This window comes from Lytechinus variegatus, chromosome 5 (assembly GCF_018143015.1).
Source record: "Lytechinus variegatus isolate NC3 chromosome 5, Lvar_3.0, whole genome shotgun sequence".
In the NCBI taxonomy this organism is placed as follows: Eukaryota; Metazoa; Echinodermata; class Echinoidea; order Temnopleuroida; family Toxopneustidae; genus Lytechinus; species Lytechinus variegatus.
Genome location: NC_054744.1, coordinates 2429954 through 2455821, shown reverse-complemented (window position 1 = coordinate 2455821; position 25868 = coordinate 2429954). Strand labels below are relative to the sequence as shown.

General features: G+C 35.6%; 1 protein-coding gene across 1 annotated transcript in view; it reads left to right on the top strand.

Annotated features, from left to right (window-relative positions):
• LOC492316 (co-repressor protein groucho) overlaps nucleotides 1-25868 on the top strand; it is a 43465-nt gene that overhangs the window by 9742 nt on the left and 7855 nt on the right. The window contains exons 4-15 of the mRNA XM_041608132.1: nucleotides 1367-1411; nucleotides 1780-1842; nucleotides 3791-3865; nucleotides 5980-6006; nucleotides 7273-7453; nucleotides 9240-9253; nucleotides 14725-14835; nucleotides 16003-16056; nucleotides 18923-19108; nucleotides 23099-23237; nucleotides 24180-24277; nucleotides 25538-25617. Coding sequence (XP_041464066.1) covers nucleotides 1367-1411; nucleotides 1780-1842; nucleotides 3791-3865; nucleotides 5980-6006; nucleotides 7273-7453; nucleotides 9240-9253; nucleotides 14725-14835; nucleotides 16003-16056; nucleotides 18923-19108; nucleotides 23099-23237; nucleotides 24180-24277; nucleotides 25538-25617 — 1073 coding nt within the window. The remainder of the gene's footprint in view (nucleotides 1-1366; nucleotides 1412-1779; nucleotides 1843-3790; nucleotides 3866-5979; nucleotides 6007-7272; nucleotides 7454-9239; nucleotides 9254-14724; nucleotides 14836-16002; nucleotides 16057-18922; nucleotides 19109-23098; nucleotides 23238-24179; nucleotides 24278-25537; nucleotides 25618-25868) is intronic.

The window sequence follows — 25868 nt, the reverse complement described above, 5'->3', positions numbered from 1 at the left end:
GAGAAATGCCAGTAGTTGCAGTAAACACTGATTTCATGAGGAAGTCTGTAAAACCAGGCTTAATTGTCAGTATATTATCGAGGATCTAGATCTGGTTCAGTTACATAAACTGAACTTTGTGAAATCTTGAAATCTACGCTAAAAAATGTTCACACTGAAGATCACCAACACAGATAAGCGCACGTGGGACAGTGCATTTGAATGTCGGCCCGACGCTTGACCCGAATCCTGTGCTTATTTGCTAATTTCTCAGCAATTACACAATTTCTTCCAGAATCCTTTGGCACATATGTTTTGTTTATACAAACAGACACTTTGGTGGTCATTTCATTAGATTCTGTACGAACCCATTTTGATATTGTTACCACAACTGGCATTTACCTTTAAGTTTGAATTTATTGTTTATGAACTGAAATCGAAAGTGTGTGGTGATCTGTGAGTGTGAAACAATGTGATTGTGTCCAACTTTAATGTATTTATGCTGAGCAGTGAGTATATGTAATTATCACGCTACAGTGTAATTCACACCCCTAATTGAATGCTAATCTGTTTTATGGCCAGACTTCATTCAATCATTAAAGTGCAGTGTATGCGCAGGCACATAACTGGGGGGGGGGTGCACCCTGTAAAATTAGAGAAAAAAAAACCCAAAATGTGTTGATTTGGGGATGCTAATTGCTGATTTGCATGTACTGCATGCTGTAAATGTACATTGTCATTAAGATAATGATACATGACATGTACATGTATACATGTAAATACATGCATGTACATATACATACATGTACGTAGGCTTTAGATTTTTAATTGGTTTTGGCTGTGCATTATGTAAAATGTAGATAATAAGAAACCATACATGCACGTATGTACATAGTAAATTGAATCGATCACTTTCTAATGGTCTCTAATATTTTCAGTTCAATTTCATTTCATTTATTTGACATCCTTTAAAAACCTACAAGCATACATATGTATAGTATGATACAACAACAAAAGAGTAAAAGAAAAAGAATTTAAATCATAGTATATAAGTATAAGCAATAAAAATGGTAGACATATGTAGGAAATTAAAAGAAAATGTAGCGGATGTAGGAAGTAAAAAAGGCCATTGACCTGTCAAAGCCGACTTCCTTGATAATAAATGGTCACTCACAACTAGCGTATTTGACTGTTTATAGTTGCTATGAGATCAGAATAGTAACAAATTGTTTGGCAATTTTATTTCTGATCATGAAAATCCATTATGAATGTTGCATTAATTGACTTTACTGTGCATTTCATGTATGTGACAAGTCTGACATTTTGACTGTTATGCAGTATATCATGAATTGTGATCTTCAATTTGTTATTTATTTTGAATTAATAGTACTATGAGATGTCATATGGACTCAACGTTGAAATGCACAAACAGGTGAGTATTTGATTTATGTATTTATTTATGTTCATTTTTAGATATACTGCATTAAAAAGGAGATACTATCTTGAAATATAGACAGCATTTAACTGTTATCAAGTCAAAAGCCTGCATTTCTTTTTAACTTTATAATTATATGATTACTTAGATCATTTCTGCAAATTAGTCCCTCATTGTGTAAAATTGTACAATTACATGAAACTAAGCAAGAACAGTTTGGAATATCTATCAAATGCAACTTGTCTTGACAATTGTCTACCTTTTGAATCAAACAAATAGTGGTATTTATTTTGCAAGTGTCTCAAGATGTTTGACTCATTGTTCAACTGCAATTGTATATTATTTTGTTCTATTCTTGTTTACAGACAGAAATAGCAAAACGGTTGAATGCCATCTGTGCTCAGATCATCCCATTTTTATCACAAGAGGTGAGGTTTTTAAATGTTCACGTGATATTTTGCATTCACCTGCGGACCTGCCATAGTTTTTTCAAATAACAGACAAGATTTGTTTGTGGCCTGCTTATTTTTTTGACAAATTTGGATGTCGAGTGTTACATAACTATAATTTTAAGGTATACAAAAGGCATGAATCGATAATGAAAGAATTTTAGTCATTTTACAATAAAAAAGGGGGCATACCTTCAATCTAAATGGAAAAATAAATATAAATAAGGATTATAGATAAGGATTTATTGTTATTTTGAACTTTTCAAAATGAAATGTACATCCCTTGTATTTTTTTTGCCGTTTGTTGCAAAATAATGTTAGACTTTGTATTGATAAAGAAATAAGATTTTATCGCCAGCATTTTGAGTGCGTGTTTGTTGGGCTACATATATACTTCTGTATTGATCGTAAGCACACATCTCCAGAAATACTTTATCTCTATTTCTGTTTGGTTTGTTCTTATCAAATTATACTCGAAGAAATCACATGGCTTGAGAAATAGTACAGGAGTGAGAGAAAGCATTGTGGATGATAACGTAATAGGATGTTGGTCGAATTCCAAAGGTTACAACACTTCCCGGGGTCATTGAATTATGAAATTATTTTCTCACTAAATTCTTTGGAAGGCTAAGAGTGTGAGTCGTGTTCACGACCTTCACGCTTGGTGAACAGCTCACTACATTTGTTTTTTTTTTGTAGATCAGGACAAATTTTCAATTAAACTTTTAGAAATATGAAATATATGTTAGAGTACCCAAAATGTTGTACATGCATGTCTGGGATCCCTTATACACATACTGTATACTGACCACCAGGGAGACAAGAAAATTGGTGTTTATTTTTATATGGTTGAATGAATTTTTAATGGAGATTATTTTCAAAGGGAAACCAGGTACACTGTATAAATAAATTAACTGTGGTCTTTGATAGGTAGGATTTCTATAACTGGTGGTTAAAATTACAGTAGATTTGACTGTCCTTTAATATGGGTATTTAACAATTTTTGTTGTTGTTGATTTTTCATCTCAATATTTGAGAACTATGAGAAGAAAAAAAAAATTATGCAGACACTGATATGTATGTAGATCCAAATTCTGAATGAATATTTATTTTCAACCATGCGTTAAATCAATGATTTCTAGACATATGTATGGGAAGCCAAGTGTGATGTTTGATTTTAATCAGAAATTATTTTTGTGTTCATGCTATAAAAAAGTTCATTCTTGTCACGGTTTCTGATTGATAAGTCCAATAGTTGTCAAGACCACATTGCATGATACCAGACCCATAAGTCGAGTAAACATTAGGAGCCAAATCGCGTAAACAAAGATGTCACAGCACAGTGCATACATTTAGTGAAACCACATTTTAAATCATGATTTCAGTGACATGTATGGCTCTATTTAGAATCTCACCTGAGGTGGAGACTTGAATAGACCAGTTCGTAGTTACTTCATGGACAATTTTGGTCAAATGACCTTTCATTTCTTTCATTATGATAGGCAGATTTCAAAGCACGATATGACGTAAGCTTGCCTTACATAGCAGGATGAAGAAATTTAATAGACCAGGTGACTAGAATAGCACACCAATGAACACTTAATGAAGGTATTTGTTGCATTCCTACTTTGAATGCATATCTTAGCGTGTTGCACAATGTACTTGACAAACTGAAATACCAGTCGTTCGTGGAAGCATTGTTGTTTTTTGTGGATGTAAATGAAAACGACAATTCAAAAGAATATATGAATAATCAAGACATCAAAGTTGGTGCTTATCTCATTAGATTTTAAAGCACCATGTCACTTTAGTACAAATGACCTTCTTCTGATCATGCGTAGAATCTTTTGATCATGCACAGAAAGGAAGTACGAACTGGCTTATTTATCTGAATTGTCTCATTATTGTTTGTCTCTGCCTCTTGTAGCATCAACAGCAAGTAGCAGCAGCAGTAGAACGAGCTAAGCAGGTTACAATGACAGAACTAAACGCCATCATTGGGGTAAGTCTATCTAGATACTTTCAGTTTAAAAAATCCATGGTTGGTATTCTACGTAGCCCCTGAGGAGGTGAGGGGCTTGTATTTGCCAATCTCGTTCCCATGACTTACCATCTCGTGTCAATAACTTACTCACTTTTTTTACATGCTACATACCTCTTCCCAAGACTTATCAAAATCATTTCCTACACTCACATTTCTCATGTACTATCTAATTTCCTCGACTTATAATAAATGCATATTTTCGTGGTTTGGTTAAGTTTGGTAAGTCATTGGAACAAATTATTTATAGAGAGAATGAGTACATTAAAGTTGTAAAGTCAATGGTTGGTAGGTGTTGGAGTTAAGTTGGAATGATTTAAAGTCAAGAGAAGGACTTATTTAAAATCAAGGTCAATGGAAGAAGATATACGTCAAGGGAACAACTAAATATGTAAAGTCCACGGAACAAGTACATTTATTATGTTGTTGAAATGAGTTATCAAAGAAAAACAACTTGCAATGTCACCGTAAGGGCCTGAGGTATTCTATAGTAATAGTAAAGCTGAGGGTCTAGATTAACCGAGACCACACTGTTATGGAGTGCCTGTTATATTGTACTGGTCAAGTGCTTTTACAACATGGAGTGCTTTTCGTCTAGATACATCCATCAAGTACAGTCTATTTTTATCATGAAGTGAGATGTGCCCAAAAATCATTTGCAGTGAAATGAGAAGAAAGGAAGCATAAAATAAAGCATGAGCATAAAATCATTTTTCATTTTTCAATATTTTGGTACATTTGTATGTACAAATTTTGAATAACAGAATAAACAAGAGCATTCCATAGAAAATGTGGACTCAAGTTCTTGATTAATACCTGGGCCAACTTTTCAGAATACCATGTTATGAGATTCAGATTCAATGTGAGCTGAATTTTAGTACATCTAACAGGCAGTAGAAATAGGCAAGGTTTATTCTGATGATACGTATCAATCTATGGAACCAATAAGTAATATGATGTAGAAAGAAAAAAACACACTAATAAAATACATACATGTACATGTATACAGAATACATCGGGCTCATTTAATTGTATGTATGTATTTTCCTTGCTTAGTTGAGTGTGAAAAGTACATGTAGCATTTAAACTGAATTATCATGTACCATCTGTCACTTATGAGCATCAGTAACACATACATGTATGATGCAAGAAAAGATCTTTGTCCAAATGTACTGGAGCAAAATTTATTATTGCAGTTTGTCAGAAAATAGGGGCCTTGTTATTACATGCACCCTTCTTTAGGTAACCTGTGCGTGTGTGCATGTTATCTGTCTGTCAACATTTGAAGTGAATGCTTTATTATTTCTAGAACATTCCAAAAGGGAGGGGAGTTCTCAAAAAGATCTGTTGTCAACAACTAGTGTATTTGTCTTGACTTTTATCTTCAAGTTCACATTAGAACATAAAATTAGTTTTATATATCAGGAAGCTTTTAATAGATTTCACATTCAAAATCATGACGCGGGATATCCCCCTGAATGCTGCAAACAAGGTTTGATTTCTCCTAGAATATTCAGGATTGAAATTGTTACAACTTACATGTAATTTGTTTTAGGAAAGATGCTTCCTTATTTTCAAATCTGCAAAAATTCAAAAAATTGAAATAAAACAAAAGTACCACATGTAGTGTGTGTCATCAACTCTTGTACATACATGTACATTGTATATCACTCTTGCTGTGCAAATATTTTTTTGTGAAAAAATAACAATACAAATTTCATAACTTTTCAGCATTATACAGTACTTCTATTTTTTTTCCTCTTTCATTCATATCTAGTGTTTGTTGAGGCATACTTGACTTTTAAATACAGTAAGGAAAAAAGCCTCTAATTTATGTTTTTTATTCTCAATGATTATTCTTTGGTTAAAATCAAGTGTTTTTTTTTATAGATTTAACATTTTTTTTCCTATTTTTATTTTCATTTACAGCAACAGTAAGGAAAAAACTCTAAATAATATGTTTTTCTCAATGATGAATTCTTTGGTAAATTAGCATGCTCTTCTATCTACATATGTACATGAAGTGCTTTTTTTTTCAATTTTTACATTTTTTCTATTTTTATTTTCACTTACAGCAACAGTCTGCATTCCCACACTTCTCAGTAAGTATGAAATTGAAAATGACATAAGAAATGATGGTCATGAAAACATTGTGAAAATATTTATTATTATTATCATTATTATTACCGGCATTGTGATTATTTTTGTTATTGTAGTTGTTAATTTGTTGTTAATTTAATTTTAGCTGCTCCAGAAATGAAATATGTAATGAATATTGAAATAAAGGGCAGTTCATTGGTGGTATTCATACATGTATGTGTCATGGGGTATTAAAATGTTCCATGAATTTTGTTTCTTAAAAAAAACTGCTTTATATTAGTGTTTAATATCTTCTGGTTGCAGTGGAAGTAAAAAGTTTACAGCCTTGTGTGGTTTGAAGAGTCTTAAAGCCTGTGTATAGCTTTGGTAAAGGGTCAATAATGTGATTGATAATCGAATATCATCTAATATGACAGTCGTACTGAAGCGTAGAGACCGTTAGATATTTTCCAACTGCACTTCTCTGAGAAAATTTCAAATATTCAAATCTTGGATATATAGCGCCCTCTCTCGGCGATGCTTGTTTTAAATTAAAAAAATGGGCATTCAAGCACTTATCTTATAAATTTAGTGATTAGATATCCAAAAGTTACAGACAAAGAACATATCTTGAAAGTTTCAGCCCATTCCATGATTTGGAATAGGATTTAATTGAAAGACAAAAACACACAGATATTTTAATTTGATCGGGTGACCCGATCAAGTTAAATTTCCATGTAAAATCGCAAAATTTCTCCTGTAAAACACATTTTCATTTCATATCCTCCACATCATAACTGTTATAGGGCACATCCATTCATATTAGCTAGCAATGAATTGGAATAGTGATAGGTGCATTTTGGTGGATTTACCAAAACTATACACAAGCTTTAAAATTTGCTCTAGCACAATCCATGTAGCTACAGTTTACATGTAGGTGTATCATGGGATACAAAATGGGCAATGGCTGACCATGTTCACATTGCCAATTCATTGTGTAATTTATGCTGACCATGTTCACATTGCCAATTTATTGTGTAGTTAATGCAATGTAATCACAACTATCAGCAGCAGATTATATCCAGGAGTACAGCTTTTCACTGTCCCTCGATATACTCTCACCAAACCTTCATAGCATCAGCAAATGTCTCCACTAGAACTGCCGATTTACCGCCTTTAAATTTTTGATGCCAGTCCGAGGGAAACTAGGACCCTGTGATTAATCTACCATCAATTCTTGATGAGCCTCTCTTAACTGATGACCCCCCCTTTCTTTCTCTTTTCCCCAGGGTCAAGCAGCCATGCAGCACCCTCTTCCCCACGCACATGCTCCTCCAGTACCGATGCCGCCCCACCCCGGTGCTGGGGGGTTACCAGGCATCCCAAGCAGCATGTCTCAGGGCCTACTGCAGCTCACTAATGCTATGACTTCCCAAGCTCCGTCACTACCCTCATCAAAAGAAGATAAAGGTAAGAGGACCACAACAAGAATGTATTTAATTACTCATTACTTGGGAGCTTTTCATAGGACAAATAGTTGTGATTTCCAGTGACTGTTGTTATAAGCTGCTGAAATGCTTTCATCTGATTGGTGCAGAGCAGTATGGTTCATGAAGCACTCCCTAGATGTGACCTGGGGCGTTTCATAAAGTTCTTCATCAAGTCAAGGCATAATCTTATGAACAAGTCTTACAACCAACTGGATATGGCAAGATAGGAGTTAACATGAATTGCATTATGGAAATATGCAGATTTTGATCTACATGTATATCTTTTTTCTACTTTTTAACACGTATATGTAAGTGTCAGGACAAAATTCAGCTAAATTTCAGAATTCCACTTTCCAGTCATTCAGTCATGCCAACAACAACAACATCCAAAGATAGCCAGCAATTAAGATCAATATTGAAAGGGGAGATTATCAGCTTTAAAGTGAGGTATAACTCATTGAAGATCCTAAACCAGAGACTGTTCATCTCACAAAATGTTGATTGTGTGAGAAATATAGGATTAGAGTTTGTCAGTCTATTGAAGCATTCTGACTCTCCCACTATTGTTCGAAGGTGACAAAAAGAAGATTAGAGCTCAATAGATTTTCATGGAAGTAGACATCAATTACCTCCAATGTTTAAGTGTATTAACTAATTAAGTGCATCATCTTCATTGTTATTGGAAAGTATCGAATCAAGAGCTTACCCTGTTTTTGATTGTAGCAGATCAGAAGTGTAAATTCAATCATTTTGGGGTTTTTAGAGCGAAGAAAAAGCTACACGTACAACCAACAACATAATCCAATTGCAAAATAAAAAAGAGGAAAATAACTAGTACAAATTCTAAAAAAATATCAATTTAAGATTAAATGGTCCAGTATGGTCTTCCAAAAAAAAACCCCCAAAATAAAGATATTCAAACAGTTAAACCTCAAAATTGACAATGCTCACAAAAAAATATTGATAAGCTCCATCTGAAATTACCAGTGCGACTCAGGTGGTTTTATGGTGCTTGGTCGTAGATAAATTGGCATTATTTATAAAGTGGAAATGATAATAAACAGCATCCAATGTAGCATATGTACACTATGTATACATGTACATGTATGTGTACATGCATGAAGTAAATAATAAATGTACACATTTGTGAATATTTATAATTGTATATCTTTAAGAGCATGCCAAATTCATTTGATAGATAGTACAAGACACTGCATAATGCATAATACAGTAAATTTTCATATATATAATGCAGAGAATAAATTGAAGAAATGAGCTGTATCGCATGATGTGAGGGTGATGTTTTTTAAAAAAAATATTAAGGTCACATATTGTCCATGTACTGTAGGTGCTTGTGTGAAAAGTATCTCACAAAGTAATCATGTTACATCAATGATAATGAAATCAAATGAAATTAAAGTGCACCACGTAGGTGTGTGTGTGAAGAGTATAACCAAAAAATAATTTTGTATAAACATCGATGATAATGAATTCAAATGGAGGCAACTCAGTAAACATGGATCATAATGTACTGTATCTCCCATTGTCAAAATATCTTGAATTCTTCATCATTTATCTTTTGTGTTGATATGTCAAAGTAGACTGCTACAAATCAAATGAAAGATACAGTGTATTTTTCTTTTGCAGTTTAGATAAATTTTTTTTGACAGAAAGCAATATTAAGAGAAAGTATTTTCTGTTTTATTTCTCCCACTAACATGTTCTTTAATAATAATATTTTATTTTTTGTTATGTATCATTCCCAGGTCCAGATCTGAGGGTAAGTATAGAAAATGGCTTCTTAATATGTTTGTGTGTGTATGAGGTGTCTGTCTGTATGTTTGATCGAATCCTTATTCTAGGGTGCAATGAATTTCAACTGAGGAGATGAGAATACATGTAGGCAGTTTGAAATGCTTTATTCCAAGATAAGTTATTGATATTATATATGTTTACGCCATATTTAAGTAACAATATTCATGTTTTATTTCAAATCTGAAAATGAAATTTATACATGTATATATGACCATCAAGAGAATTAGAAGTTCAGAAAGAATGGTATCCATTTCATATTTGAAGTAACTTTTTTAAAATTATATTTTAAAAGGGATGGAGAGGGCAATTATGAGATTGTTAAATTGGGATGTTTAGACTACTACCAGTACACCTGATTATGCTATTTATAGGTATCAAATGAATGGTATTAATATAACTATTTATAAATCACTTTGAAATAAAATGACTTATCACCCTCCATGCCCATCTCATTAGCCTTCAATGCATGTATGTTGCGCCCTTTTTCATTTTTCCCATTTGTAATGTGACCTTGCCCTAAAAACATGAAATTAAAGGCCTGAAATAACAAGTTTATAAGGTTTCTTCACTCTCCTAATTTCATAACATGGAATACTAGAACTCACTTGAGTCTGTAAAAGTACATGTAACTCCTGTATTTTATGTGCAGGAAGCATACAATGTGTGTTTCAAAAGCATTCATTCATTCTGCCTCTGGGAAATATGCATGCATTAAAAAATTTACTCAAAATGTAAGGTAATTTCAAAGTTGTGATAATGATGCAGCAAACGAGTTGAGGCTATTGCGTACGTATGTGTGTTTTTTGTTACATGTATGTAGATACAGTAGTAAGCGAAGCATGAAGTAGGAGGATAATGGTTTTAATAATGTAAATTATCATATCTGTAAATCATTTCATCTTGATAGATGATGTATTTGAGCCTTTGTATTCCTAGCTGTATCATATGATACCAGTTTCCTTTGCATAAATTATGCTACAGTTTGTTGTAGTAACTTTGCCATCCAATGGTAAATACCATGGCAACAGTGCTCAACAGCTAATTGAAATCAAGGATTTCATGAAAGTTACCTTGGATAGCAAAGTTAATATTGGGGCCTGCACATTATGTGGAAATAAACAAACCATAAACATTATTTGAAGGGCCTATTAAAGTTACTAAATCCAGTTTGTACAACTACATTTATGTTCATTGTATTGAAAGAATACTGAACATTTAGTGCTGTATTTGATTTCAAAGTCACAACTTGTGAATAAGTGGAGTGGGTGTCACGATTCCACACTACTGTTTGTCATCTACGTGTCAATGTTTTTGGGAGTGGCCCGTCGTTGTCGTTCTCTGTCTTGCCTTCTATTGCCTTGTCATCTCGTTGATTGACGACCCAGGCTAGTACGAGAAGACGTCTCGTAGAAAACACTTGAAGCTCGAGGATCAGGAGATTACCCATCATGCAATTGGTTAAGATAGATTGACGAGGTCACACATTAATCATCCCTTAATCTCAATCTTGGTGACTGCTAGAAAATGTTTGATTTGTGTTTTAATGCTCTTTCCCTGCCCTCATTGGAGTATGCAGCTGAAAACTTGCATTTCGGTTACACCCCTTTGATCCAAGGGCATCAGAAAGAGATTAATTATCATGCCATCTGTGAATTAATAATTAAAGAAACAACCTCTTTCATTGTAACCCAGATCAAATTGTGAAAGTGGCTCCTAACTCTTAGATTGTATTTCTTATGCATTTATCAAGTACTATAGGTTGTTCAGGATAGAACATAGAGAAATTATACAATTATAATTAATTTTCAATTGACTATCACTTTTTGTTCATCGTTTGGCATGCATGTAGATGCTGACTTTCCATTTTGAATGATGTAATGGATTATTTCTTTCTTTTCAATTCAATTCAATTCAAATTTATTTCCACAGTTAAAAATATACATATATACAAATCATTGACATTAAGAGATTTATTACATGTGGAGGGGTCAAAGAAAGTCCAACTGCATGTATAAATTGGCCCCAATTTTGTTACAAGGTCAAGATTACTGATGTAAAAATGTAACCTACATTTTTTTCAGTGTTAATTATGTGGAATCGTGATAAAATAAATGTAAATTCAGTCAGGACTCTTTTCATAATGCTTCTAAAAATACAATTATTGTGAATCATGTACAGAAATTAATCAGATAAAATCAGTGTTCAACACATTAATTTCTTCACAGCATGTGATTTATAATTATATGAAGTCTTGTAATTATGTAAATTTCACTCAGCTCAAATCGGTTAAAGCGCAACAATCCAAACAAGTATTGTGTGGTTATGATCATTATTTAATCTTCGAATTATGCATACAGTTTTAAGATTTACATAATTATGCAGAATAAGTGCATTATCAGTAATAATAATTATGATAATGATAGGAATATATTAATTCAGACAGATAATGATGAAAATTATGACTTTTTACACAAAATTTTGTGTGGATTATTTGTGTAATTGCCTCTGAAATGGGATGGCATGAATAATCAACGGTCACTCGTGATAGGTTAGAGGTCAATCTGTACGGGTCAAATATTCTGTCATGGCATTAGAATTAGTCACTGCATGTAGAAGAAAAAAAAACACATCATGGACCATAGTTTAACAAGGTTTGGGAAGTCGGGGGGGGGGGGGGGGGGGGGGGGGGGGGGGGGGGAGGGGGAGTAGGTAGAAAGTGAAATTAAAGGAAATGTGTGTTTGCTTTTCTTAGAAGTGTTTGCAATGCGTACTTGTACATTCCTCACAGTGTAGCTGGTGTCTTTGAATCTACGTGTACCTGCATAACTTCCTGTATTCTGAACTGTGCTTTTAATTCATACATGTGCGGTAGTTATATCTTTGATTATAGGAAGCCTTTTGGAGCTCAAATGATCAATAACCAGTTTTATTAATACTACTCCATGTGATCATACCCCGATCCAAGCCCCTGTTGAACCGATTCCTACAAAATTATTTGGACTGTGGATGTCTTTCATCATAGGGGAAGACGGGGTAAGTTGAGCATAGGGGCAAGTTGAGCCACCAGCCCCAGGCCAATAATGAATGTGTAAGACATTGTGGTGGTGTCATGTATTGATGACATAGCATAACCCCTAACCCCACCATATTGTTTTCAACTTTGAAACAAAAAGTAGTTTTTTAGAGGGAAAAATATGAATTTCAGCCAAAAAAGTAAAAAAGAGTGTGAAATAGATAAGTGCTTTATAAACACACACGTCTTTAAATATAATAAAGACATGATAACAACATTATTAGTCCAGGTATGGATCTTCATTCTTGTCATAGTCTTTTATATGATGGATGCATAATAAATGTGTGGATACAAAATTATCGCACTAAGTGCGGACTGGGGTAAGTTGAGCCAAACAGATGGGGCAAGTTGAGCCATGGTAATTCCTATGGTAATGTATCCATAAAAACAAACAAAAACATGAAATATCTGACAGTTGAATGGAGCAAATTTATAAACTGCATTTAAAGGCTGTATATATAGGAATAAGCAAGTGAAAAACTTTAAACATGACATGCTGGTTCTCCCCTCTCCATTTTGTAAAGGAGTGCTAGTAATATATAGAGGGAAATAGTGAGCACACAGAAGCCAGAGAGCAGAATGAATGAATGTGCAGACATAATTTGATGGTGATGTAATGTAATGAATATACCAAAAATAGCAATAATAACATATGTTGCCAAATTTGAAACAAAAAAGATAGATACATTAAGAAAAAAAAATGATGAAAAGTAGGAAAAAAATGATATAAATATAGGAGGGGTATAAGTAAGTTGAGCATAGGGGCAAGTTGAGCCACCAGCCCCAGGCCAATAATGAATGAGTCAGACATTGTGGTGGTGTCATGTATTGATGACCCATAGCATAACCCCTAACCCCACCACATTGTTTTCAACTTTGAAACAAAAGTAGTTTTTTAGAGGGAAAAATATGAATTTCAGCCAAAAAAGTAAAAAAGAGTGTGAAATAGATAAGTGCTTTATAAACATACACGTCTTTAAATATAATAAAGACATGATAACAACATTATTAGTCCAGGTATGGATCTTCATTCTTGTCATAGTCTTTTATATGATGGATGCATAATAAATGTGTGGATACAAAATTATCGCACTAAGTTCGGACTGGGGTAAGTTGAGCCAAACAGCATGGGGCAAGATGAGCCATGGTAATTCCTATGGTAATGTATCTTAAAAAACAAACAAACCATAAAAATCGATTGAAATGCTGGCTGAAAGGAGCAAATTTACATGACTGTTCTTTTCCTTTTAAAGGATGTTAGTATTTATAGAGAATTGGCAAGTGAAAAGACTTTAAACAAAAAATTGACATGCTGGTTCTCCCCTCATACATTTTGTACATAGTTTTTGTGGCTCAACTTACCCCAGAAGGTGGCTCAAACTTACCCCATATATGGGGCAAGTTGAGCCATTTGACATCGTTTTTTTCAAAGGTCACGATGACTTTCAGTGTGGGGATAGAAAGTTATATATAGGTGGAAAATATTTCAGAAGAATTAAATTTCAAGGCAAGGTACTTATTTCGACAAGATTATTAATCATATCAATTCTAACATGCAAAAAGCAAAAACTGTCACAACTTACCCCGCCTTCCCCTACATAGTTTTTGTGGCTCAACTTACCCCAGAAGGTGGCTCAAACTTACCCCATATATGGGGCAAGTTGAGCCATTTGACATCGTTTTTTTCAAAGGTCACGATGACTTTCAGTGTTGGGATAGAAAGTTATATATAGGTGGAAAATATTTCAGAAGAATTAAATTTCAAGGCAAGGTACTTATTTCGACAAGATTATTAATCATATCAATTCTAACATGCAAAAAGCAAAAACTGTCACAACTTACCCCGCCTTCCCCTACTCATTCGAAGTGTGTATGCTGAACCCTATACCAGGGGCTCTGTTTCATAAAACCTGTCATAATAACACATACTGTATACAACAAAGGTTAAAAGCTACTGAAATCCTTCAATTTGATTGGCTGATAGTTAACTTGCTCTTGAAATTGTGCATGTGTTAATGAATAACAAGTCTGTATTAAATGGGACCATGTCTTGAATTTCATTAGGGCAGAACCACTTTCCCATTGGATACTTTCCTTCATGTATAATGCAGAACAAATGGGGGAAAATGGGAAAAAAGGGTACCAGAGTTTTTGCAAGGCTAATGAGAGGTGCATTGATGTCAGTTACCAGGGCATCCAAGGTCAATATCCTTGGATCAAGTTAAGCCCTGTTTAGATGTAGAACTTCCCATAAAATCTGATGCTAGATCTTATTTAGATTAGGTTTGAATTTTATACATTTAGCGAGAGAATCAAAGAAAAATTCATGTGTTGAATGTTTTCTTTTTTTCCCTTTTAATCAGAACTCCATTTCTCCAATGGATCGTAATTCAGATAAATACCGAAACTCAGACCATGGTGAGGGTAGCAGTAAAAACATGCCAAAGCGGAAAAGAGATGACAAGGATTCAGGGGTAAGTTACACTAATGACCCATTCATGACAGAATGATTGGTTTGAAACCTCACTCGACCCCCATGCTTTATTTGAAATTGGCAACACTAGTGATTTTATTTTGTCCTGGTATACTTTTACAGGTTTGTGTATTTAATCGCAACAATATGAGTTCACAAAATGAAATGATCCACATTGTGCTGCACTCAACCCAGGTGAGGTGAATGGGTACCAGGCAAGATTAATTACTTGAATGCACCAAGTACTTTTTAGTAGCTGGAGCTACAGCTGGGGTAATATACAAATATACCAGGCTTTGAGTGTTATATAGTGGGACTTATTTGTCCGAGGTTGGACTGGCATTACTATTTAAATAGTAATTTTGCCAGCACAACTGAGGATGAATAATTCCCTCTATATTTTCGAAATATAAGCCTGGTATATTTGCTTTATATCCTACATTTAATAGGTTAGAACAATAGATCTTGTTAATCTAGTTCATCTTTTTAAAATCGTAATCAAAATAAAGATAATGCACTGCGCTGATTGATCTTCTTTTCCTGCAGCGACGCGCTCAGCGGAACATGGATTTGTGCCTGCGCTGTCCCTTCACAGGACTTGCCCGGTAGAGTCACCTCATTGACCGGTGCTCCCGAGAGATCATGATCTGTGTCAATGATGGAATAGTGCACTATTCCATCATTGACCTCACGGAATAATACATTTTCTTCAGTGGACGTTTCTTTTTTAACGACGTCGCAAAATAGTGTGAATATTTTTGGTCACATGATATTTAATAGCCAGCTAGATAATCGGTGCCTCATAATTGGTATATTATTATTAAAATGTGCTGATTATTTTGTTAAAATGCACAGGTTGTATTTTGAGTATTACTTTGCAAAGGCAGCTATTTTAGGCTAGGATTACCCCGAAAGTGAGTTGGTTTTGATAAAAGCAGAAAAGGATTCATGAACGTTTAACGAAAATCATTAATATGAGATATATTTTGAGAGTGTTCTGGGCTGGCCAATGAAGATGAATACCCTCTCTCAAAACCCCCCCCCCCCAAAAAAAAAAAACTAAACACACAATTTGAAAGAAACAACAAAATTTAAATTGCCTCCTTTGGATGATATTACATGTTTCAATGCATTTAAATATTAATGTTTTGTTTTGATTTTTTTGCAGGACAGTGACTGTGAAAAAAGTGATGATAATCTCATTGTTGATGTTGCTAATGAGGTGAGTTCCATGTTCTATCTTTTTATGATTGATTTAGGCTAGGGTCACAACCCCCAAAATTTGGAGTTTGGTCGATTATCTCCTGGTGAATTCGAAATTTGGCGGGCGATTACTTCTCGCCCGGGGATTGGTGGGTTGTCAGGCGATCACTGCTTGTACGCCAAACAGATTCCCTGATTTGACCCATCTTTAGCCTTGAGTAATGGGTAATCAACCGGGCATTGCTAGGCCACCAATAATTCTTTTTACAGCCCGCTTGACTTCTGAAAAAATTGTTGGCAATGCCTCAATTCCAGCGGTGCCCGAGCAGGCTACTAATTGGTCTTCGCCGCTTTAAGTTGTGACTGAACCCTAAGGTTTCTTTTATTTTTTGTTTCAACCATACCCCCTTTGATTCCAACGGATATTCTAAATGCTCAAGTAAGCTTGATTGATTGTAATCTTCAGAAGTTTTTCCTTTTGTTTGGCAAACAATATACTATGTTTTCATATATCACTAATGTTTGTTAAAGATGACTTTTCTTGTCATTTGGAATTCAATTTTTGTGTTGCATTACAGTTGGACTAAGATTTTTTTTTATTTGAATAATTACTGTATTATTTCATATTTTGTAAAATACTTATGTATTGCAATACATGAAAAGTTATTTTATGCCTTTATCCCCAATAATTGTAATAAAATGTTATTGATTAATTGATTCATTCATTCATTTATCATTATAATTATTTATCATTTTTTGGGTGGGGTGCTTCGAGATAAGTGACCTTTATCAATTTGTCATTAGAGGGTATTTTTGTTTTATTCTTTTAAAGTGTTAGCATTGTGTTATTGGATACAGACCTGTATGCCCTCTATGCCACACTTTAAGCTACAGTGTATATTTTTAAAATAGACTTGTCCTTTGAATGGCATGGAAAGCGCAGATTCTATGGTCCAAATAGCTGGGGAATACTCTTTGAAATGCTTCTAAGAATGTAGGAAATAGTGAGGCTAATATGAGAATAATGGAGAGAGATAACAGGTGTCACAGAGTTGGATCATAACAGTCCCATGTCTGCAGCACAAAAAGGGTTTAATCAAACACCCTTATAGCACCCCATAATGAGAGGATTATAGGATTACTCTAAAACTTGACATAATCTGTGAATACATTCATAATCCCCTTATCCTGTGAAGTTCAAAGGTTTCACATCTTTAGGCGGTGCTGCACCATCCCGAGTTTGCTCAATCTCGAGATTTTAGCCCGATCAGCCCTCTTCGCGATTAATCTCGAGATTCAAGAAACCCCGTCTCCACCATCGCACGAAGAGCGATTCTTGCTCGAGCGAGGCAACAAGCCCGATATTCCGAGCATGCGCACTTTCGATCTTGGAGTTTCAACGGCCCGCGCTTTTGAATAACTTCCCGCGATATATGCAATCAAGTACATGTACTCTTTTCACTAGCACTTTCGCCGAATTCGACCGTTGTTATGCAACAATCCTCTCAGCTCAGCCGCGCTATAATATAATTATAAGCCGGAGTGAAGTATTCTTCGTTTGATATGATCAAGGAGCTTGCGGAGGAGGCAACGACAGAGAGGGAGAGAGAGAGAGAGAAGAGGAAAGAAATGCTATTTGCTCACATTTTGCGAAGGAATAAGACGACACTGATGTCAGTATTGTTATTGACTATGACCATCGTCGATAATGAGCGCCTCCCCCATCGGTCTGGTCTCTCCCAAAATCCATTCACTGGGGGGCTGGACACCATCGTTGCTGATTGGGGAATTGATGAACGCTATTATAAAGTTGACTTTCGCATGCGTTCGGTACAATCGCGATGTGTTTGTTTTGACCAAGGCGGAAATGGAACGCGAATTGCATTATGGACTGAAAGTCATGAATAAATTAACCCGAGTCCAAACCCGAGTGCGTCTGCACCTACGAATTAGCGCGATAATTCGTAAATAGCGCGCTATTTTGCAAATAAACCCGAGTTGACTTGGGATTTCAATCTCGAGATTAATCCTACGAACTAGCGCGATAATTGCGTCTGCATTACAAACAATCTCGAGATTTTTCAGATCGGGATAATTTGCCGGATCAGAAATAGCGCGCTAATTTGAAAACTCGGGATGGTGCAGACGGCCCTTTTGTATCCTTGAATGGGAAGTCTTGGTCAGCAAAGTGTGTGTTTGCACATCTCACTAATCACCTATATGAGGTAAAACTTGCATGGATAAATGGTGACACAGCATTTGTGCTCCAGTCTTAATATCTCAGAGGGCAAAGGGTTCGAGTTTAATAGGATTGTAATAGAGTTTTTGGTTCAGAAGAAATATAACGGTTAGGGTTGATTTAGTTTTGGAGGTTAGGTTTTATGTATGGCTTAATTTTCCATAGGAGTAAATGTCATGGAACCGGATTAAGAAGCTGGCATCCCTGGACATTTCAGCAAACATATGCTGACTTACTAATCATTTTTCTTGTTATCAAGAATTTGCCTGTTGTTAGCAACATCAAATATCAAGAAATTAAATTATTCATATCAAGAATTCGCACTTTGAGGAATTTTGAACAAACATTCCACCATTAATTCATATTACTGACCTGTGATATATAACACATAATGCACAGGTTTGTAAATGTGCGATGTTAGTGGTGTTGCACTATTCACAATGTAATGCAAAGCACTCGGTGTAAGTGCCATGTGGGTGTCGGACATTGTAAATACCCTTGAGTGCGATGCATATTCAATAACACTCTCACACCTATACGTTATTTGTGTATATTTATTGATGTAGTCAAGCAGGTTTATTCAAATTATAAAAATAGATGATGGAAAAAAATTAAATAATATTTTTTTATTGTTGTTTATTATTAGAATCCTCCATCACCTGCTCCAAATGGTAGTCAAATGTCACCGAGAGAGAGGGAAAGGGAAAGGGAAAGGGAGAGAGAAAGAGAAAGGGAAAATGCCATGGACAAACATCGGGCAAAGAAAGAGAGATCTAGCACGCCCAACAGTATTGCATCAAGTGCAAGCTCACCACAGTCAAAACCCAGAGAGGTAAGCAAGATTTATCCATCCAAATCTGTCTTAACAGCCACCTTGGTAGAAGGACCACCTGTCGATAAAGACCACAAATCATCGTGTCGGTGCAAGAATGCCCATAACACCATACTTTTGCGCATTATATGAGCGCTAAAATGCCCTTACATGTAGCAGCTTGCATTGCGTAAGGGATTTTTTGCTCCAATGCGGTGTGCGAAAAGTTTTGCTAAGGACGTTCTTGCGCCAACATGACAAATTTAAGTTTACCTTGAATAGAATGGTCCATTGAAACCTGCATCAAAAGAATCTGCCCTTAAAGACCTCTATTTTTGTCCCCTAAGGTGGTTTTTATATACATGTATGACTAATATAATTTACGTGTATGTTGTAATAAACTGGAAAAGAAAAGTTTTAAGAATACTAACCATAAGATAACAGATGTGGGAAGTTACAACCATTCATACATGTTGTGGAAACTGGTTTTTCACAGATTTCAAGTGTTATGAAAGTTCTGATTGCAGTGGTTTCTTACAAATTCAGTTTCGACTCTATAAAAATATCTTGTGTAAGGATTTCCTGTTTGAAACCGATATACAAAATAATGACATCATATCAGAATTATATTTGTAGTAACATGTCTGTTTCCATAGAGATGACAAGTGATGAAACCAACCTCAAATCTTCCAGTTAGTTGGCACCATAAGAAAACCACAAGAAGTAATTCTAAACTCACCATTATTCAGACTTGCTACCAAAGAAATCACAAATGGCACACACAACTTGATAACCATCCTTTTTTTCAACACACACAAAAAAAAACTAATTTAAGAGAACTTCAACTCACATTTATTCAGATGAGATTCCTTACAAACCACTAGTGGTAATAATAATAGCTGGATTTATAAAGTGTTTTTTGCCTGAGGATACAAAGCACTGCTATTATTACCCCGGCTTTAGCTCGAGCTACCATCACTGGCGCTCAGTGCATTCAAGGAAATAATCCTGCCGGGTACCCATTCACCTCACCTGGGTCGAGTGCAGCACAGTGTGAATAAATTTCTTGCTGAAGGAACACACGACATGACTAGGGTTCGAACCCACGACCCTCTGTTTGAAAGGCGAGAGTCAGAAACAAATGACCATGACACGCCCACTCAACTCCACTGCCATCATCCAATTATTTGCCTCTGCACAATCGAGAAGTAGTGAACTGTAACTTACTACCAATCAAATTTATGTATGATATAAGCGACAAGTTGTAGAAATTGACTGCCATTGTCCATCTATTTTCCACCACAACAAAAAAACACAAATATTGTAGGGAACTCACTTATTCAGAGGCTGCTGCATTACCAATCACAAGTGGGACACTAGACTACCATTACCCGTTTAATATGTACCACCACAAAAACACACAAAACATCAACTTGCTCTCGTCCTCAGTCCAATACCACAAAACCCACAAGTAGTGAAACTCATATGCTTTTCACACTGCATTTCCTTAACCCCATACTATCCTTAACCCCATACTATCTTTTTTTCGATTCACACTGTCTTTCTTAACCCCATACTATCTGATCAGCCGGGGTTTTTGCCTTAAACCCCGGACTATCCCTCAGCTCATGAATATTGATGATTTTACCATGCAGAGCGTGATCAACGTGCAATTCGACTTCTGTGATTGTCTAATGCTTAGCCCCACTTTCCTTAGCCCTGTTTCGTTTTCACACTGCATCTCTAAGCACCGCTATCACCACAATAAGCCGGCTAACCCTGCTTTTTTGTAGGGCCAGATAGTACTGTACTATTTACCGTGCTAGCCCACTTTGCTAAAACGTAGTGTGAAAACGAAGTGGGCTAAACTTAACCCCGGGAAAATTGGTGGGGCTAAGACCCCCCTTAGCCCCACCAATTTCCCGGGTTAAGGGAAAAAAGTGCAGTGTGAAAAGCATATCAATGTACTATCATTCAGACTTGCCACCAAACAAGCCACAAGTGGTAGACACAACTTGATAATCATCCATCTTTCTTCACCAGAAAAACCAGAACTCACTCTCAGACAGACTTGATGTACCACACAAAAACCACAAGTGGTAGAATCAAACTAATCATCATCACCATCCATCTTTTTTCACCACAAAAAAACCCATGTAGTTAACTTGAAATATTAATCAGACTTTCTTGTCCAAATATACCACTAGTGGTAGACACAACATGATGATCATGCATTTTTTTTCACCATAAAACCACAAGTAGGCAACATTATTAATTCACTATGAATCAGATTTAGCTACCACACAAAAAACACAGAACACTAGTTGTAAATCTTGACTCCCCTATTTATGTGCCATACCAATCATCATCCATGTGTATGCCACCATAAAGACATATAGACCTGTATTCTGAACTCGGGTTTAAATTAAACCCTGGTTAAAAGTTGTGGTTAAACTATGGATAGCCAATTGGGGCACAAATCCCTAATGGTACAAATGCAAATTCATTAACTAACTCATTTGACACTTAAATCATTCAGAACTGTCTGTGAATGATAACTGAATCATTTTTCTACTACATTATGAAAGCAATTAGAAACAAAATAGTAAACATAAGAAATATACAATATAAACAGAATGTTTGAATTTTTGGCTCCCCATAACTTTAGTTCAGAGTTAGACTTTGGTCTACGTTAAACTGATATCAGAATAAAGGCCATAAAGTTCAGAGGTCTCCTCGCTCTTGTTACATCCAGACTTTTTATTCCATACAAACCACAAAGACTACCAATTATCAGAAATTTGTTTGCCCATCCAACCAAGAGTTAATCTTAAGGCACTATCATCAATTAGTGAGTTTTCGCAATCGCCATGTGGATGAATTCTACAACATGGTAAATATATTGAAAATACCCGACAAATCACAACGAACAGCTGAGGGGTCTTTGTCGAAAATTGGTGAACCTTGACAGTTGATCTTCGGAAGATTCTGAGCTAATGAATTATAAATTTGTCATTTGTACGGATTCCAGGACGAAACCGTTGTTTGATTCCCCGATTTTCGACAAAGAATCTGTCCCTGTAGCGATTGCGAAACTCCCTATTGTTTCACAATCACACAGATTTCAGACCAAACTCTTAATCAGTAAAAACAATGCTTTATCATAAAACCACAGGAAATATAATTCTAGGAAACAACCACACGAACCACTAGTAGTATTCTCAACTCGGCCACCATTTTGCTGTTATATAGAGCAAGATAGTAAGACTCAACTCTATATCAGCCACCATTTGCAATCATGCCAACAAGGTCCGAGTCCATGTTGTTGAGAAATCCAAATTAAACTGTAATTGTTGATCCCTTGTAGTATTTAACTATGGTGCGCCATCTTGTGGTCAAACAATGCACAATCATCAACCACTGTTGATATCTTATTTCTTTTATTGTGTTGTGAATTGAAAAACAAACCATGGTTTAATGGCAATTGTTAGCATTGCTTTGACCTTAAGATATCTTTGTTGTAAAGTCCAATTTGTTACCCTTGTCTGTGATATGTTGTAATAATTAAGCCCTGAAAATTTGCATTTGAAAGTCATATTTAGTGCTTCAAAAAGTGAAAATTAATTGTTTAATTGACCAAAACACCATCTCAAATCATATTGCATGTGTTACAATTACAATCCTTAGCATCAATATTAGATGGTGAGTTTTCAGTAGGTCAAATGATCAAGGTCATATGTCATTTAGGGTCAATGAACATAGTACTTTATTGTCATATGAATGATGTTTTTGTGACTTATTCCATAGTCATTTTCAAAGTCGGCACTGGTCCTATATTGATCCGTGTAATGCAGGCGAGTCTGCCAGAGGCGCTCCACTTGTTCTTGAGTGTTTTTTATCTTCATGTATAATAATAAATACACCAAATACAACAATAAAACCCTTGTTAATATTAATAAATGGCTTTAAATTATTTGAATTGTGGATATTTTCATTTCTAATTTTGAACAGAATGAAAATGATAAACGGCCGGGATCGCCTGCACCACCGAAATCTGAGACGCCGACGAGCAGTGGAGCCGCAACGCCAGGTTCTAGCAGCAGTGCACAGGGTATCAAGCCTCCAGTAAACAAAGTACCTCCAAGTATAGGTAGGTTCCACACTATGTCCGGGGGGGGGGGGGGGGAACACCAGGTTCTAGCAGCAGTGCACAGGGTATCAAGCCTCCAGTAAACAAAGTACCTCCAAGAATAAGTAGGTTCCACACTATGTTCGGGAGGGGGGGGGGGCAATGCTAGGTTCTAACAGCAGTGCACGAAGTACCTCCAAGTATAGGTAGGTTCCACACTATATCCGGGGGGGGGGGGGGGGGAGATTCATAAAGCTGTTCCTACTTGTTATACATGAATTTGCAATTGACTGATGACACTTTCTTGTGGTGAATGGTATACCCAAACTTTCACTGGTGTCGATTCTAGCTCCCAAGAAATGGTCACCAGTCATGTATAAATATGTCTGCATCTTACCAGCAGCTTTTTGAAACACCCTCCGTACCTGAATATGGCCTAATTATCAGCTAATTATAAAGGCCAAAGTGAACTATTGGGGGAGTACTAGACTTATTAAGTTTTTAAGAATATGGGCACAAGAAATCTGTCACCCAGTAAATGAATTTGCCATCAAGTTCAAAGTGTTTTCTATCACTAACACATGGAATATGATTATAAAGAGAAAAAAATGTACCGAATATGTTAATATTATTGCTACAGCAGTATGTGCTACTGCTCTTGGAGAAAAGCATTTTTGCTTTTAAATGCTAATCATTATTTACTCTAAAAATTGTCAAGACCACAATATGTAAAAAAAAAGAAAATCAGTTTGAAAATTCAAATTGGCAACTTGCCAGGAAATTCATTCTTTTATCATTAACTTAGACTCCTGTTATATCGATATTTTATTTTTTCAAAGTATGAAAATGAATTCTAATAAAATGAGTGTTTATTGTTGTCAATTTGAGGAGCTAACAAAGATGATTTTTTTCTTATTAAGTAGTAGTTGTGTTTGATTGTGATTGAATTGTTTTTCTTACCAGGCCCTGGTGGAGTCAACCATGAACTCAATCCATACATGCCTCCCGGAATGCCAAGTAACCTCTCACCCGGAGCACTGGGTCCATACAGACATCCTATGGTATGTTATACAAATGATGAATGTTTATGAGTGCAATGCACAGAATACTTCATGAGGTGAAAGATGGGAAAAAATTATTCAAGGGAAACATTACATTATAGGTGTTCACAAAAGTCAATTTAACTGTACTCTCCATCAACGCATATAAGAGGCCGTTCTCATTACGCTTTCTGAAATTAGTTTTCTGGAAACTGATTCAGGAAACCAGTTTGGAAGACCGCTTTGCTAGCGTTCCCACTCGATCACACGAAAGTGGTTTTCAAAATCTTTTCACGTAAAATGATCTTGTTGCTATGGAAATGCTGTCAGTGTGGTGACACGTTTGCGGGAAAATTCGAAACCGCAGCGTAGGCATTCTACACCTGTCTTGTGGAGTAGCGCACTCAGAATGTGCGAAGATTGCTTCCCGAAGAACGGTTGTGTCCTCACTTACACTATAAGCAGTTTAACAAGGCAAAGTGGTCTTGAAAACTACATCGCAAGGTGGTTTTATGAACCGATTGGGAAGAACGCTTCCAAGATCGCTTCCACCATTCTCACTACACGTTTAACTAGTTTCTTAAAACTAGTTTCCAGTAAACTAGTTTTAAGAAGATTGTGAGAATGGTGTCTCAGAATGATGTAAGACTACTTGCTCACAAAGTCCATTTGTCTCCATTGGGAGGTCTTTATATGAAACTATCACTGTATTTATGTTTTCTTTCTTCCTAGATTAATTTAAAACATGATTTCAAAAAATATTTTGGTTGATTATGTAGCTTAATTGGGTTTGCCATTATTGGGCAGTCAGAAGTATTATGTATGTAAAGGTAGCAGGTGGATGAAATAATTTCCCACCTCAGTTTGTTCATAAGAGGCCTCTGTTGCTCCTCTACAATCATAGTAACATAAAGGGTAGTAAATGATAGGATTATTAGAGTGGTCTATATTATGGTTGTTCCACTTTATATGTTTGTCATTTTGCCTCCGAAGAAGATTCTGCTAGGATCAAAAGCTTAGGCCCCTTTTGACTCTCTAGGATTATTAAAGCAAATGAAATTTTAGCCGACTGAAAACAGTGTATATTGGTCTGGTTCTTTCCTCCAATGGGGTCGAGTAAGTGTTCATATGGCCACGGCTTGGCCCCCTATGGACCGATTCCCACCAAATTGTGTTGTGGAGGAATATCTACCGTTGAAAGAAATTTTGAAAATTTGTTATGACATCATCGCTTCGTTATCGTATTTTACTGTTCAACGTTTCTCCTTCCGACCTCCCCAGTTTAATCCAGGTCCTGTTCCCTTTGACCCTCATGCGCATACAAGAATTTCATCAATTCCCGGCATACCAGGCGGTAAACCGTAAGTACAAAGCTTATCAATTGATCATATGACCTATCTCAACAACTGATTGCTTTCATTACTGTGCATTATGTTTAATTTGTACGTTTTGTTAGATGGGACCCATGACTTGATTTGCTTTTCTCCTTTATTTATCATATGTAGATGGATTGGTGCTAACATAGATTAATAAATGTGACAATTAGTCATTTTCTGCCTATATGTATATGTTAAAATAAAGTAAAGATTTGTGTAAATATTGATGAAAATTA